General features: G+C 42.4%; 1 protein-coding gene across 1 annotated transcript; it reads right to left on the bottom strand.

The window, feature by feature from the left end:
- Window positions 1-1,429: 1,429 nt before the first annotated feature.
- GRXCR2 (glutaredoxin and cysteine rich domain containing 2) lies at window positions 1,430-9,075 on the bottom strand. The gene is made up of 3 exons (XM_077924486.1): window positions 8,080-9,075; window positions 4,742-5,013; window positions 1,430-3,597 (listed from the first exon to the last, which is right to left on the bottom strand). Exons 1-3 carry the CDS (start codon window positions 8,419-8,421, stop codon window positions 3,402-3,404), a joined length of 810 nt encoding a protein of 269 aa, XP_077780612.1. The 5' UTR covers window positions 8,422-9,075; the 3' UTR covers window positions 1,430-3,401.
- Between the last annotated feature and the right edge of the window lie 6,742 nt (window positions 9,076-15,817).

Below are 15,817 nucleotides of genomic sequence, written 5' to 3'. Positions count from 1 at the left end.
CCCTGAGTGCTCACTGGAAGGACAGATCCTGAAGATGACCCTGATGTTGGGAAAGATGGAGAGCACAAGGAGAAGGGGACGACAGAGGACGAGATGGTTGGATAGTGTTCTCGAAGCTACCAGCATGAGTTTGACCAAACTGCGGGAGGCAGTGGAAGACAGGAGTGCCTGGTGTGCTCTGGTCCATGGGGTCACGAAGAGTCGGACATGACTAAACGACTAAACAAAAACATTCACAAAATCACTAACATGTCAATCATAAACACATTTCTTGGTGGCGTGTCCCATTTATTTTAGTGGGATGTATTTCCAAATAATACATTTGGAAATTTTCAGAAAAGCACAGTCTAAGCCATGATTAAGGAATCTGACCAATGGCAATTACATATCTGAGACCTGATTGAAAAACTCCTTAGACATACAGGATGCTGTGTGAAGATGGTATTCCCACCTGAGCATGGAGTATTTTCATGTGAGAACTTTACTGTGTATCTCCAAACTATGCGTGCAGAACTATCCCCATTGAATTGAGTGGAAAGCTGTTGTGGATGCCAGTGCTTTTACAAACCTTTTAGATCACACCCAAACAACCTGACCCAAATTTGTTTCTCTAAGGCAATCCCAGTGATACTCCTAGAATTTACTCACTACTGTATTTAGAACCTCTTAGCCGATGCCTTTGCCTTATTACTTACTAGTCATAAAGATGGTGCTGCCTTTTAGAGTGGCGTTCAAATGGCCAGAATGCAGCCAAATGTGAATTTTGCCTCTGAGGTTCTCAGCAGATGTGACAGCAATGGACCTCTGTCTTCAAAAGCAGATCTGCCCCAATGACACCTATAGGTAACAATAGAGGATGGGGGTGTGATTAAAAGCACCAGGAGTGGAACACATGGTGGGACTGAATCACTGCTGTTAGCCCTTCAGTCTATTCCCCAATATCCTTTGTTCCCCAGCTGGCATCCTTTTCAGGAAGTGAGCCTAAGTGAGGTGTGAGGAGTCCCTGGGGATGAGGGTGACTGCAAAGCAGGAAATAGCTGACTGTAAAGGGTTCTGCACTAGGCAACGGACACTTCAGTGCCTTAGATCAAATACTATATATCCCTTTATTTTAGACCCACATTTGAAGACTGAGGTCTGTTGCTCAGACATATAATTTGCATTTGAGGTGCTCAGCTGAGCTCCCACATTTTTCAGAGCATCTATTCAGAGCGGAACTGATGTGAAGTTTTCATTTCATGGCATTTGCATGGCTTGTAAGACGTATAGGCACATTGAAAGGCCTAAAGCTGAGCTGCTGCCATGCCCATTTCAGAATGTGGTAACCTGAAGATGATGCAATCCAGTGCAGCGCTCAGTCTTTTTGGAGTCCTGAAGGAAAATGATTTTTGAGTTGTTTGTTTGTTTGTTTGTTTGTTTGTTTGTTTGTTTGTTTGTTTGAGTGTTTTGAGCATCCTGGCCATTGGCTGGGAGTCAACGCTGTACACAGGACTCCTGTTTTGCTTATGGAAAGGCAAAGTTTCCATACACACAGGGTATACGTAGCTGTCCGTCCCCCTGTCCCCCCATTGTAAACGTGCTATTCTGGCTTTTCACAAGTCACAGGCCATATTTGAGGTAGGCTTCAGTCTCAGAGTCAGCAGTGAAGCGAAACTGACATGGAATGATTCAGAAATGAAATACAACAGGGGTCATAAGTTCTATGTGGATAGAAGGATAACATCTGAAGCACCCCCCATTTTGTGCACTAGCCATGCTTCCATTAAAATTCAAGGCATTTTTAGAACTGAGAAAAGCCTTAGCAGTAGTTATACATTTGCAAAGACAATCTTCAAAGCAGAATGGGATTCGTACTTTAGAATTTCAGCATTAAGAGAATTCAGTCAGGTCTTAGAAATATGATGGCATTAGTGCTACTAATACAGCTGTTTTCAGAGAAATCTTCTAACATACACATCCCAAAGTACACAGTTGACCATAAATTACACTGACTATCCTTGCGAACTCAGCAGGCAAACAATGTGAGGCATCTCTTAGCTCATCAAGAGCCTTAGATCTCATATGTAAGCAAAGCCAGCCTTGACATTAACAGAGTAACAGTAGAAAGCACTTTCATTTACTTCCTTATTTGTAGTGGTTTTGGCGCTGCAAGTGGTAGCATGCTAAGTATTCAGCAATTATAATTCATGGTTTAGAAATTACAACTGGGGACACATTTTAAACAACACAAGCTCCATTTGTTAACAAGTGAATCCTGAGAGAGGCAGAACTTCCCCCATTAACATCAGTGGCAGCATCTCTCTGAATAAGGCCATAAAATACACATTTTCTCTCTCTTTCCCCCCATTGCACTGGTGTTTCCCTCCCTCCTTCTCTATGGTAGTGTTTAGAACTGGGAGGTGCTGCCTAAATCATGCAGGAAAAGAACACAGTGTGCTCTAATAACAATAAAATTGAAATGAGCTAGATCTGCAGAAAACGGCATGCACCTCAGGAGGGATAAATGTGCAGCTATATGCAAAATGGGGTGTGGATTGAAAAAGATCACAAATGTTCAAGGCAAAAGGGCAAGTGAAATTATAAATCATATAACATGCTATGATTTATTTTATCAGTTGAGGTGTAGACGCTTCTGCTGTTGATTGAATCTAGAAGGATCCTTATTCTAGCAAGCTGCAAAAGGAGTGTTCATTTCTGTCCTACGATACCCATAACCTGAAACCAGGAAATCAGATTACAAATTACCGTACGAGGAATACCATTAGCCTAAACATATGCAAAGTTAGGGTAAACATGTGTTCAGGAGTTGTGATATAGTTATCAATAGGTGCAAAACTTCAATATCTCTTGTGGGAAAGGGGATAGGAGGAGGTGAGACGATTTCTATGAAAAATAACCCAATTTATGCAACAAGGAAATGCTTCTCTCTCATTTGGCTTCCTCATTTGAGTTCTGCTGCTGCTGCTGTTAGCATGGTACTTATTCAATGCTGCTACTTCGGGGACACAAATTAGAGTTTCTCAATTGGAACAGGAGTGTCAAATAAAAGAACCCAGGACATGATTCAGCCAAACTTAAGCCCTTTAAAAATGATTTCACTTGGAGAGTTAATCTTAAATCTCATCCACTGAAATCAATGAGACTTGGCTGGATCATGGCCCAATTTGTTAACAAGCTGATAGCAAGCCATAGCACTTTTAATGTCATGGAAGGGAATTGCTATTTTTAAATGGGTACCGCCTTATGTAACATATTAACACTGCATACAAACACTTTTATACCTGCAGGTGTAGCCTGAGTACAAAGAGGTAAATACAATAGACATAAAAACTTGAAGGATTATTTTTCTACACAAAACAAGCAAACGAGGGAAGTAAAAGGAAGCCAGAGAGAAGATACAGTCATTGAACACAGGTCCGGCAGGGTTGCCGGCCATTTTCGTTACAAGCTGGACATCGCAGAGCTCTGTAGGACTCTTTAAATCGGTTCGCCAACATTGAAAACTTGCTTCCGTGGCACACAGAGCAGGGTGCAGAGCCTGATCCCTTACACTGGGAGCAACTGATATCACCATTTGCTTCCTGAAATACAAAGGGACTGATCAAAATAAGCTTCCTTAACACCAGTTCACAGAATCCTTTACCTAAAGTAAATCCAATTGGCAGGCTAAATCCCTCTAAGATGTGGATGGCTCTTATGGTTTTTGAACATCTAGCTTTTCTGTTTGCTTGATAAATATTAGTGGGAATACTAATATCTGTTCCTCCCTGTGATTCTAGTTCCTTGCTAATGTTCCCTTGATTCTTGTACAAGTTTCGCAAAATAAATGCACACACATTTCCTCAATTCCACACAGGTCTGATTTTGGAATTTTAATGACTAGTCACACGTGACTTAACTTAGTCATGATCATTGATTTATATGGGTCTACTGCAAGCAACACATAGCTGAGCACCACCCACAACATTACGGCTCATTTATGTACCTTGTTTTGGGCCAAAGGCCCCCATCCTGAAATATCCCTTTGGTACCTTCTTGCATGTCCATTCAAGTCCCATAAGTCAGTCCATTGTTTCGAACCCTGATGCCTTGCTTTTAAATATAAATTCTTTAGAAATGTTCACTTTATCAATGAGGCAAAGACTCTTTTTATACAATTTTGAAGCTGCAAAGCAATATCTTGCCGTTGATTTAATTTAAGCGCAATGGATTCCCCAACTGGATATCCCATAAGCTTTAAAGCCGTGGCATTCTGAATTAGAGGATCAGTTTGTTTACTAATTTTATTCATTAGCATGCTATAAAGTCCCATTGCATTACTTTTCAATTACAGTGGTACCTCGGGTTACAAACACCTCAGGTAACAAACACTTTGGGTTACAGACTCCGCTAACCTGGAAGTAGTACCTTGGGTTGAGAACTTTACCTCAGGATAAGAATAGAAATCGTGTGGCGGCGGCAGGAGGCCCCCTTAGCTAAAGTGGTACCTCAGGTTAAGAACGGTTTCAGGTTAAGAATGGACCTCCGGAACGAATTAAGTTCATGACCAAAGGTACCACTGTATTTGTAACAGAGGGCTACATTCAGCCACTGGACCTGAGGTTCCCCACCTCTGCCATAAGTCCTGGAACTGACAGATTTTGTATCACAACATTTGGAGGATGTCATCGTTTCCCTTTTTCTTTTAATGCACAAGCATATACTTTTACATCTCTAGAGCAGGGAGACGCCACTACCTTACGTCTTAATGCCTGCATCTGCTCCCAAATGTACCATGCATGTTACCTGCATATGCTCGTTGTGAACAAGCTCACATTCAGTCTCCTTTATGTTCTCATCACTTGGGTTACTGCAAGTTTCTCCTCTTCCTTCGTGGTATGTGAAGGACCAGTCTTCGAGTCCTTCATCCTGTATTATTTTTCTCACCAGCTCCTTCTTAGTCAGTGGTGATCGGATGATTTTCAGATTGCTAGTGTAGATGATAATCTTCCCAATATCTAGAACAGGGGGATTCTGAAATGAAGCAGGGAACACGTAAATTGAAAGTCCAACAGCTCTCTTAGGTCCCCATCTGCTGTACAGTACACATTTGAAGCAACGTCATACCACTTAAAACAGTCTTGTCTTCTCCCCACAGATTCCCAGGAACTGTAGTTTGTTAAGGGTGCTGAGAGTTGTTAGGAGATCCCTACTTCCCTCACAGAGCTATAATTTCCAGAGTTCCCTGGGAAGAGGGATTGATTGTTACAGTCATACCTCGAGTTGAATGCGCTTCACGTTGAGCGTGTTCGAGTTGCGCTCCACGGCAACCCGGAAGTAACGGAGCACATTACTTCTGGGTTTCGCCACTCACGCATGCGCAGACGCTGAAAATGCTGTCACGCGCATGTGCAGAAGCGGCAAAACGCGAGCCACGCATGCGCAGACACGCCGTCACGTTTGTGTTCCGTTCGGGATGCGAACGGGGCTCCGGAATGGATCCCGTTCGCATCCTGAGGTACCACTGTATACCACACTGGAAATTTTTAACTCTGTGAGGGGAATAGGGGTCTCCTAACATTTCTCAGCTTCCCCATCCTTGCCTGGAAACTTTGATGACTCCCACAACCAGCAACAGTGACTGGTACTTCCTATAGTGAGTGGCTCCTGGATATGGGAAGCAGAAATGGTGAAGTGGGAATGGTCCAAATAAGTCTGCTTACCCCTTCATGGGCGCAGCGGCCTTGTGGGCTGGGTAACACCTCCTTCCCTGAACACAACGGGAGTCATTAGTGCCGGAGGACTTCCCCAGCCGTCATGTGAGCTCTGGCTCACATCCTCCTGGCATGGAAGCCGGCTCCGTGCCAGTCTGCTGAACTGGCCAATGGCTAGCCAGCTCAGAGGGCTGGATCCGCCCCCAGGGGCGAGCATGATGGAACATTTAGGCTTCTCTTAGGTCCACTCTGGGGGGATTTAAGCCAGCCTGCACCAGCCCTTGATACTCGGCTCACCTCGTTGCATCAATACACTCACACACTCCTTCAACAATGCATTTCACAGCTGCTTTGGCCTTGCTGTGGCCATGATGGTTGCCATATTGAGAGCCGGGTAGGAATTTGCCTGTCAGGCGAATTAGCTTTGTCCTGAGGGTTTGGCCTACCTCATAGCAATCATCACAAATTTGGCAGTTTAGGCACTGGGTAACCTTAGTCTTGGATGGAGGGGAGGTTGTACCTTCAGCTCCCCCTCCAGAAGTAGGGTATCTCTGAAGGAATTGCTTCTGTCCATATGCCCAGACAGGGGCCTGGGCCTCAGCACTCCTCAAGGCAGTAATCCCTGCAGGGATCCCCCTATTTGACGTAAGTAATATGAATCCCCACTGTCGGGTTGACCCTTGATGTCATTTCCGGCAGGCAGGCCAGAAGTAAATGGTTACCCATTGCCTATGCCAAACCTCTTCATCTGTAGTCAATAAAGTTGTGGCCAGATTCGATCCCATTCTGATGGTGTGGTGTCCTTCATTTCTAGCCCGGTTGGTGAGGTGGGGAGAGTGCGGGTCCTGGGCCTGCAAGGAGACATTCATTCTTTCATCTTTTACCATTATTTCTGTCTTGCAGGGTGCAATTCTTCCTAAGGCAACTTAAAAGTAACATTAAAACACAGTTTTAAAAACCACTGTAGACAATATCCACCTATAACGAGAGTCCCACAGGACCATTAATAGTGGATTGCCCTGCGTGCCTTGGGATGGGGAGTGCAGCTGGAGCGAGCTCTCAGGTATCTGTATCACCTGTATCCACCTGTCCCTTGGAATTTCTACAATGGGTCAATATCCATTGGGTCAATATCCTTGGTGTGCTTCAAAGCATTCATTTTTGTAGGTTTTACTTATGGATACATCTACCGGTATTTATTTTATTATTTTATTTTATTTTAATTTCTTATAAGAACATTTCTAGCCCACCCTTCATTAGACGATTTCAGGGCAGGTGCTAATACAAGAATAAAAGGAAGATTACAATAAAACCAATTCATCATAACTTATTACAGCAGCAAAAACACAGCCGATCCTTAAGAAGCCCAAGGAACCACAACCTGGGCTCCTCATTCACAGCAGTGACAAAACTACTAATAACCTCCCAAAGTCCAGGAAAACAGATGAAAAAAAGAGTTTGCCTGAAACAGCAAAAGCAGGCTGGGGGGGGGGGGGAGATTCCATAGGCCAGGCTGTCACCGCAGAAAAAGCCCTGTCCCATACCACCATATAATGTACTGTTCCTGGTGGTGGGACAATGAGAAAAAACTGCCCACCAGATCTAAGAAAACAGGCTGCCTGATACAGGGCAGGGTGAGGTACTTCTTCAGGTATTTGGATCAGGTAATATTTTGATGGTCAACACCATTGTCTTTAATTCTGCAGTGGTTCTGAGTACCTGGTGGCTCAGAGTCAGCGAGAATCAAAAGCCATTTGAAATTTCCAGCATTAGGTCTGTTGCGCCTTCGTTCCCATGTATGTAAATGGACATTGAAACACACCTGTGTTGTAGGAAGGAGAAGGCAAAAAGGTAGTTGCGCTGTTTCCTTCATCATTCGTGCTTTACAAAATGCTTTCTCTCACTGAAGAAAAAGTGCTGCAGAACTTAAGAGCATTGTCTGTGTCCTATTGGATTTCACTTTTCACAATAAGGAATGAAACTGAATAAAGTGCTTCATAAATCCTGCCATTTTCTTCGGTGATATTGATTTTAAAGCTCTCGATGGTTTTCTGGCTGATGTTTGTTTGTTTGTTTGTTTCCTATGTATTCTGTAGCCTTTCCCAGCTATTTTACGCAGGTTGTACTTCATACTGCACATCCCATTGTTGCTAGGGCTGCTCAACGACTTTAGCAGAAAAGAAAAGAAAAGCTCAACAGCTTTTCTGTCCACATTTTCACTTTTTGAAGTATGGCAACTCGACATTGTCGCACACCCGGGTCTAAACACCAAGGCTTAGGAAGAGTTGCTTGGCCAACATGAGAACTAGGTTCTGCTTCTGACTACCGCATTTGCCATTTTACAATCATTTCCATAATGGGTCATTATTAAACAAACATTACTTACCATATGGCTCCCCTCTGCCTGGTGGTCATTTAAGAGGGAAGGGCTCCCCGTGAGGGTGTATTTGTTCCCTTCTCTGAATACACTGATCCTCTGCGCATTCATTTTAGCTGATGGACAAAACCCGGATCCTGGGGTTTCACCAAGCCCAAAGAAGTCGTCTTTGGGTTCAAAGCTGCAGTGCCGAAAACTATGAGGATATTCCTCCTGCGGGATTTCAAGTTCCTGTCCATCTTCGTATACCTGCTTTAAAACTCGACCACTGTAGGCAGAGGAGATTTTGAATCTGACTTTTCGGGATCTTGCATCATGCCTGGGGCTCAGTTTCATCTGAAGCTCATCCATAGATAGGGGTTTTTCACGGTGCTTCCCAGAAATTAGTTCAGCAAGGGATAGCTTTGGACTTACAAAAAAAGGCTGCTTACATTCAGCTAGGCGATGTATAATTCAACAGTTCTAGTTGGCTCTCTCACATTACAGTTTAAGAGGACACCTTGATATGAAACATTGATAGCGCCTCATGAGAAGCAACAATTGCTGCGATGAAATGTAACGGGAAAGTTGCTCAAGTAAAATGGTGACGGGGTGGGTTTGTAAGACATAAAATTGTGTTGTCTTTGAAGGACAACGTTAAAGTGGATTTATCATCAGAGGCAAAGGAAATAGGCATATAGATGTGTGCACATTTCATAGTGACAGGAATCCTTTCAAATGCACAGAACCTGCACTGGGTTTTGTCATTATTTGGCAGCTGAGTTGAGCCATTTCGCCTTAATGAATCACAGAAATAAGTGGCAGAGTATCAAGACGAAAGGTTCACCTCCAGATTAAAGAAAATCTTGATTTTACCACCAACAGAAAGAGCAATGTTGTGTACATTTAAAACACGACATTGTAAGCATATTCAAAGCACATTGCTTCCCGCAAAGAACTGTGGGAGCTGTAGTTCACCCCTCACAGAAATCCAGTTCCCAGCACCTTTAACAAAGGACTGCAGGTAACTGCATAATTATACTTAGTCGGAAGAGAGGGAGTCCTGCCAATGGGACAGCACTTGAAATGTTTGTGTAGTTCACCCCTCACAGAAATCCAGTTCCCAGCACCTTTAACAAAGGACTGCAGGTAACTGCATAATTATACTCAGTCGGAAGAGAGGGAGTCCTGCCAATGGGACAGCACTTGAAATGTTCGTGGGGCAGACTGAAAGGCTAGCTGAAGACAAACCTATTTCCTTAGGCCTTTTCAGTGAAGCAATGTAACTGAGACTGAATTCCGTTAATCAATTGTTTATCTGCTCTGAAATTCAATATGTATGCTTTCAAATGCGAACAAGTTTGTTTAAGGTGCAGAATGACTTTATTGTTTGTTTTGTTTTATATTGTAATGCACCCTGGGATCAATAAATTGATGAAGGGCGGCCTAAACATTGAAATAACAAATAAATATATGTATAATGCTCCTGCATTATATCAGCTATGCTGGCTTCCAGTGCGCATCGAAGCTGAATTTAAAGTGTTGGTTTTATCCTTTAAAGCCATACATGGTTTCAGTCCAAACTGTCTGATATACATACCATCCTTCTCACATGCTGAGATCTCAATCTGCCTCCTAGATCTAAGAGGAACATGGCCATAAGAGAGGAGACCTTTTCTGTGGTGGCCCCACACCTTCAGAACTTCCTCCCTTTGGTGCCTCACCAAATATGGGGTGCACCACTGGCATGATAATGTTTGATCATATATATATATATATATATATATATATATATATATATATATAGTTGAAAGTTTATGGGGAGGGTAGAGAGGGACAAATTTTACTGTCATGGCCGCCTTTTTTATTAAAAAAAATCTGAATTAAGAATTGTAAGTTACAGGAGGTGCTAAGAAGCTCCCCACACTCCAAAACTACAACAACCAAATACGATTTCCAATGTATGTCCGATGGCCCTTTCACGGGCTACACAGCAATAAATATAGATTAGGAGTACACATAAGCAAGGAGCCCCAGACAATCCTGGCTGTCTCATTAGTGTAGCTGGATAACACACACATTTTCAAAAACACCAGATTGCGACATTCATGCATTGTATTCTCAGGTACGCCCTTAGATTTCCAAATATTACACCTAAAATTTGGTGTGTGAAGAGCCTTTGATGCTTAGTGGGGTTCAAGAAGAGCCGAGCTTTGACATCAACACAGCTTGTGCTCCCAGGCTCTAGCAAGTTTGACAAGTGCCCAGCCTTCCTTCCAACTCTGAAGCCTCAGAGTTGGACAGGGATGATCCTGACCATTGCATGGCAACAAGCACCACCCAGGGTGGTACTTCCTTAGTGCGCTCTTAATTTTTATTGATTGATTTGGTTGATTTCTGTGCCCCCGTGATAGTTGATGCACATGAAAATTTATACCTTGAGTTTGTCAACTAATTAACTGTTTGAAATTAGTATAGACAGTAGCCATTTTAGGCACACGTGCATCATGCCAAACCCAGAGGTGACCCAAAAACATCACCAAAAGGGATGGGATGGAGCAGGGGTGGAAAGGGGTGTTTGCAGGCTTTCTCCATGGTGTTTCAAATATACGCAATTTCACTTAAATGTGCAGTGTCTTGGAATGTAACCCCTGCATCATCATTCAGCCACAAAGCAGACACTTTGTGGATACAACCCACCTTGCAAGTTTGTTGTGTGGGCAAAGGAAAGAAAAGACATATCCACTGCTCTGAGTTCCTTTGGGAAGCAGTGAGATAAAAAGACTAATTTTTTTTTTGAGATACCAGAATCTCTTGACTAATTCGCACTGACAGTCACTTTTCTGGAAAAGCATTTGAAGAAAACACCTTCCCTGGCTTAAATGTTACAAGCATTTTGTTTACATCCATGCTATCAGCAATGAACGTCCTTTTACAGATGACAGCTCTGATGAAAATTTACATTTTCATTTCTGGTCTATTATTAACTAGCTAATGCAGTCATCTACCAATTTATCCAAGTCTGCTGCCAGACACATTAAAATGGGTGCTTCCTGTACATAATGTATAATTTGAACCTCCTGCTGTTGCAGTCCGCTACTGTAATTTGCTTTGTTGTTTTGGTTTTGGTTTTGTTTTGTTGACGATGATTAACACCAGCATTACGTAAAGTGCTAGGAGCCTAAAACTGGTGACTCTAGCAGGGTCCAACTGTGCAACTAAATGGCACATACAAAATGATTTATGCTAGCACAGTGGAACTTCCCCTCCCTTTCTTCCTCTCACATACGCTCTCCCCCAAATCCTCTCTGGGTTTTCCTCATCCCTCTGGAACAGATTTGGTGGTGCAGGAGGTGGGGAAGAAAGAGAGAGATTAAGTCCATCCACACGCATAATGATTCCATTTGCTACAGCCCTGTATATTTATTTACCTAAGAGTAGTTTTACATACTAGTAGAAGTAGCCAAGAATAAGCCACCTACAAATGTGGAACTCAGTTGCCAAAACTGTTTTTTTGATATATGTGCAGGAACTATGTAGGAGGAATTGTGGCAAGGTGTCTGGGTTTCACAACATAACCACCACAATTTTGAAACTGGGACATGACCACTATGCTTTTTGTAGTTCAGTAATTTGCATGCTCTGCCCAATTTTGAAAGTGGCAATATTGTTCTCACCAGCAGGCCTTACTCTGGCCAGCTCTCTGCTGCTTGGGTATCTCTTCCAGAAGGTAATTCAGTAAGGGACTCAGGTACTGGTGTTCAAGGTCAGGTTATGCTAAACTTTTAAACTGTTGCCCACATAAGAGATTGAAACTGGAACAGGGTCAGTTTAATAGAACAAAAAACACCTTGGTGGGTATCACCAACTGAAGCTTCGTTACTCAAACCACTTGGTAAAAAGGGGAAGTGGCCTACATAAAGAGATTTACTGAGAGACCAAGAAGGAAAATGGAAATTAAAAGATTATGAGGAAATCAAAGACTATGCTCAAAGTTGGCTGCATTACAGACAATTATATGAGATGTACAAGGAAGGTAACAAAAAAGGGTTTGGCTATACAATTTCTAGATTTCAAAAGGAGGTTATAGAAGAAGAAGTGAAGCTGCTGAAGAAAGCATATAGTATATAGCATATAGAAAGCATATAGAAAGCATATAGAAAGCATATAGTGCTAGAATCGGGGGGAAAGATGAGGAGGTAAAATCAGTTACGATCAAATGGGCACAAGATATTGGACATAATATACAATTTGAGGACTGGGAAAAGTTGCGGAAGGTAGATTTGAAATTGACAGACTGCTCTCTTTTGAAAGAAAACTATATGAAAATGATGTATAGATGGTATATTACACAAGTAAAAATGGCAAAAATGTATAAAACTGGGTCAAATGTAAAAATGTATTAAAATGTTGCAAATGTAAAGAAATACTTTGTATCACATGTGATGGGAATGTAGAGAAGTTTAAAAATTTTGGGAGATGATATATAACGAATTGAAAAAAATGTTTAAAATGACATTTGTAAAAAAAACAGAAGCATTTTTGTTAGGGATTTTAGGACAAGACCTGCCAAGAAAAATAAAGAACTTATTTATGTATGCTACAACAGCTGCAAGAGTCTTGTTAGCACAAGGATTGAAGAATGAGGAAATCCCAACGAAAGAACAATGGCAAGAAAAATTGATAAGCTATGCGGAGTTAGCAAAGTTAACTTATAAATTACGGGAGAATGACAATTGTGACTTCAAGGAAGAATGGGAACTTTTTACAAACGATTTAAAAAGACAACAAATGGATTTGGACTCCTTGGCAGGTTTTGAATAAACATCCACAAATTTATTAGTAGAATATATGATAGACAAGGCAATGATATGTACAATTTCACAACATGCAGAGAATAACAGGTATAAACAAATCAGAGAGGGAAGCTGAAGGAAGTCTCTGGTGGGTGGGAGAGGGGGGGAAAGGGGGGAAATGTAATTGGTTATATTGATTTATAATTTGATTTGTTAAATTTGTTCAATAAAATATATGTAAGAAAAAGAAAAGAAACTGGAACAGGGTCAGGTTGCATTCTCCAAAATGCCTATACAGTGGTACCTCGGGTTACATACACTTCAGGTTACATACGCTTCAGGTTACAGACTCCACTAACCCAGAAAGAGTACCTCGGGTTAAGAACTTTTCTTCAGGATGAGAACAGAAATTGTGCTCTGGTGGCGCAGAGGCAGCAAGAGGCCCCATTAGCTAAAGTGGTGCTTCAGGTTAAGAACAGTTTCAGGTTAAGAACGGACCTCCGGAACAAATTAAGTACTTAACCCGAGGTACCACTGTATATCATATGCTGCTATCAACAGCAAGCCATGCCATGTCTTTTGAGGAAGGGCTTGTGATTCAGTAGTAAATCCCATGCTAACCTTTTCTGGAAAACTCCAACTGCTGAGATAATCGCATTTCAGAACAGAAACATGGCTGTTTCTTTACACTGCATTTAGATGTATTTATTTTCAATGAAAATTCCCCAGCATCCCAATTCATAGAACCTTGTGGTTGATTGACCACAGAAATGGCGTGGCGGCAATGGGAGGCCCCATTAGCTAAAGTGGTACCTCAGGTTAAGAACAGTTTCAGGTTAAGAACGGACCTCCGGAACAAATTAAGTTCTTAACCTGAGGTACCACTGTAATATCAATCTGAAAGTAAAAACAGGGGTCAATTTAATACCAGTTAAAGCATTCTCATACCATTTTAACAGCTGTAGCTTCCCCCCAAAGAATTATGGGAAGTGTAGTTTGTTACAGGTGCCAAGAGTGATTAGGAAATACTTCACACATAGCAACTCTTCCTTATATTTCGGTGGAAGTACCTTTCCGGGAGCATTTATTCATGAGTACATCTACTCACTAATAAGTGTTCTAGCTTGCTGGCTGCTACAGAGGATACTTGTTGCCATTTCAGATCACAAGCTTGTATAGTACCCCTCATTTGGTCTGTCCTGTTATTTCCTTAGACATACCAGGGGTGGAACAGCAGATGCAGATGCTACGTAAAACACTGCCTTATTACTGGATTATAACTTCAAGCAGGAAAAAACAACCCCCAAATTATTAGTTTCTGGAACTTTGGAACAATTGTTCACGCAAGCCAATATGATGTAGTTCCTCTCCTCCCAGGCATTAGTTTGAAAGTCTGAAAACACAGGTAAGTACATCTTTTGTTTCTGCCAGCCTTCAAAGGGAGCAACAATACAGGACTTGTGTGGAGTATTTATGGGTGGGAGGACAAGCAGTTAGCTTTAGATCTATAATTTGTAGCATCTAGTAACTAGCAACCAATACACCCTATCCTTGGGGATATTTAAAAAAAGGAACTTGTCTGCTGAGATCCCCATGAAATCTGGGACTATTTTATAACAGAAGCCTTTGAAAGTATCAGTTCCAAAGAGAAATGCTGTGCGATAACCTCCCTCCTGCCTGTTCTTCCCATTCTTCCATTGCTCACTCCATGATCTCCAGTTCATTGCCATTTACATTATGATTAATTCATTTCATCATGGGTATCTAGATCACATAAGGTCAGACTCAGTCAACCTCTGACTTGGTGCATACCTATGGGGAGAGGGATCAAGGTCATATCTGTGACTGCGGCATGCTCAAGGTGACATTTGCACAGATGCCTATACATCTGAACATGCATGATCATCCCATCCATTCTAAGGTGTAAGAGCACAGGCTTTCTTTGAAAATGACATCTTGAACACAGAAAGAGCTGGATTGGAGCCAGTGGGCACAAATGCAGCCACACTCTTCCCCCATGCCATTTTGAATTGCTCCCAGAACTTCTCTTTGCACCTCACCATATCAATTCAGATGGAGAAATGGAAAAGAAATACCCATTAAAATTTATCAACATTTTAATGCAAATTTCTCCTAATAAATGTATGTGGGTACTGTATGCTGTTTTGGCTAACGAACACATTGAGCTCCTGTTGTACGGTCCCAGCTCCTGCCAACCTAACAGTTTGAAAGCACGTCAAAGTGAAAGTAGATAAATTGGTACCGCTCCGGTGGGAAGATAAACAGCGTTGCGCTGTTCTGGTTTCGCCAGAAGCGGCTTAGTCATGCTGGCCACATGACCCAGAAAAACTGTCTGCGGACAAACATCGGCTCCCTCAGCCAGTAAAACGAGATGGGCACCACAACCCCAGAGTTGTTCGTGACTGGACTTAACTGTCAGGGGTCCTTTACCTTTACCTTTTTATGAGGTTTTGAATGTATTACTCAACCGGAGAACTGCATTGTGAAATTCAGGAAAGTGCAAATGTGTGTGGAAGGGGCAGAGCAGAGGCGACTCAGAATCTGGCTGGCCCCACTGCTGTCACATGACAGCATCTGGCCCAATCCAGACTGGCACAACCATCTGGCTGCCCCTGCCCCCGCCTTGTACCCTGTCCATTGTGTGTGGCAGGGCAGTAGATACAGCAGTGGCCCCCCCACTCCCTAAAGCCTTGCCATGCTATGGGCGGTAGCGTGGATTTAGGATTACTTTCTAAATATTCCAGTGGTGGAAATATTACAAAATAGAGACAACAACCTCTGGAAACTCTTCTGTGTTACTGGTAGCTACCACTGTCCTCGAAAAGGATAGACAGCTGGGCAAAGGATCAGTTCAGATAGCTCAGTATGAGACTCTTGATCTCAGGATTCAAGGTTCAAGCCCGACGTTCGGTGAAAGATTCCTGAATTGCAAGAGGCTGGACTAGATGACT

The sequence above is a fragment of the Podarcis muralis genome, chromosome 2, assembly GCF_964188315.1.
Source record: "Podarcis muralis chromosome 2, rPodMur119.hap1.1, whole genome shotgun sequence".
In the NCBI taxonomy this organism is placed as follows: Eukaryota; Metazoa; Chordata; class Lepidosauria; order Squamata; family Lacertidae; genus Podarcis; species Podarcis muralis.
The sequence above is the reverse complement of the archived record's forward strand: the minus strand, read 5'-3'. Positions and strand labels throughout refer to the sequence as shown.

Bases quoted from the DNA above. Each gene is read 5' to 3' on its own strand.
- GRXCR2 (XM_077924486.1), bottom strand. From the start codon at position 8,421: ATGGATGAGCTTCAGATGAAACTGAGCCCCAGGCATGATGCAAGATCC. The intron at 5,014-8,079 runs GTAAGTAATGTT...GCTTCATTTCAG, and splicing joins AGGCAGAGGGGAGCCATATG to AATCCCCCTGTTCTAGATAT. The intron at 3,598-4,741 runs GTAAGGTAGTGG...TATTTTGATCAG, and splicing joins GCAGATGCAGGCATTAAGAC to TCCCTTTGTATTTCAGGAAG.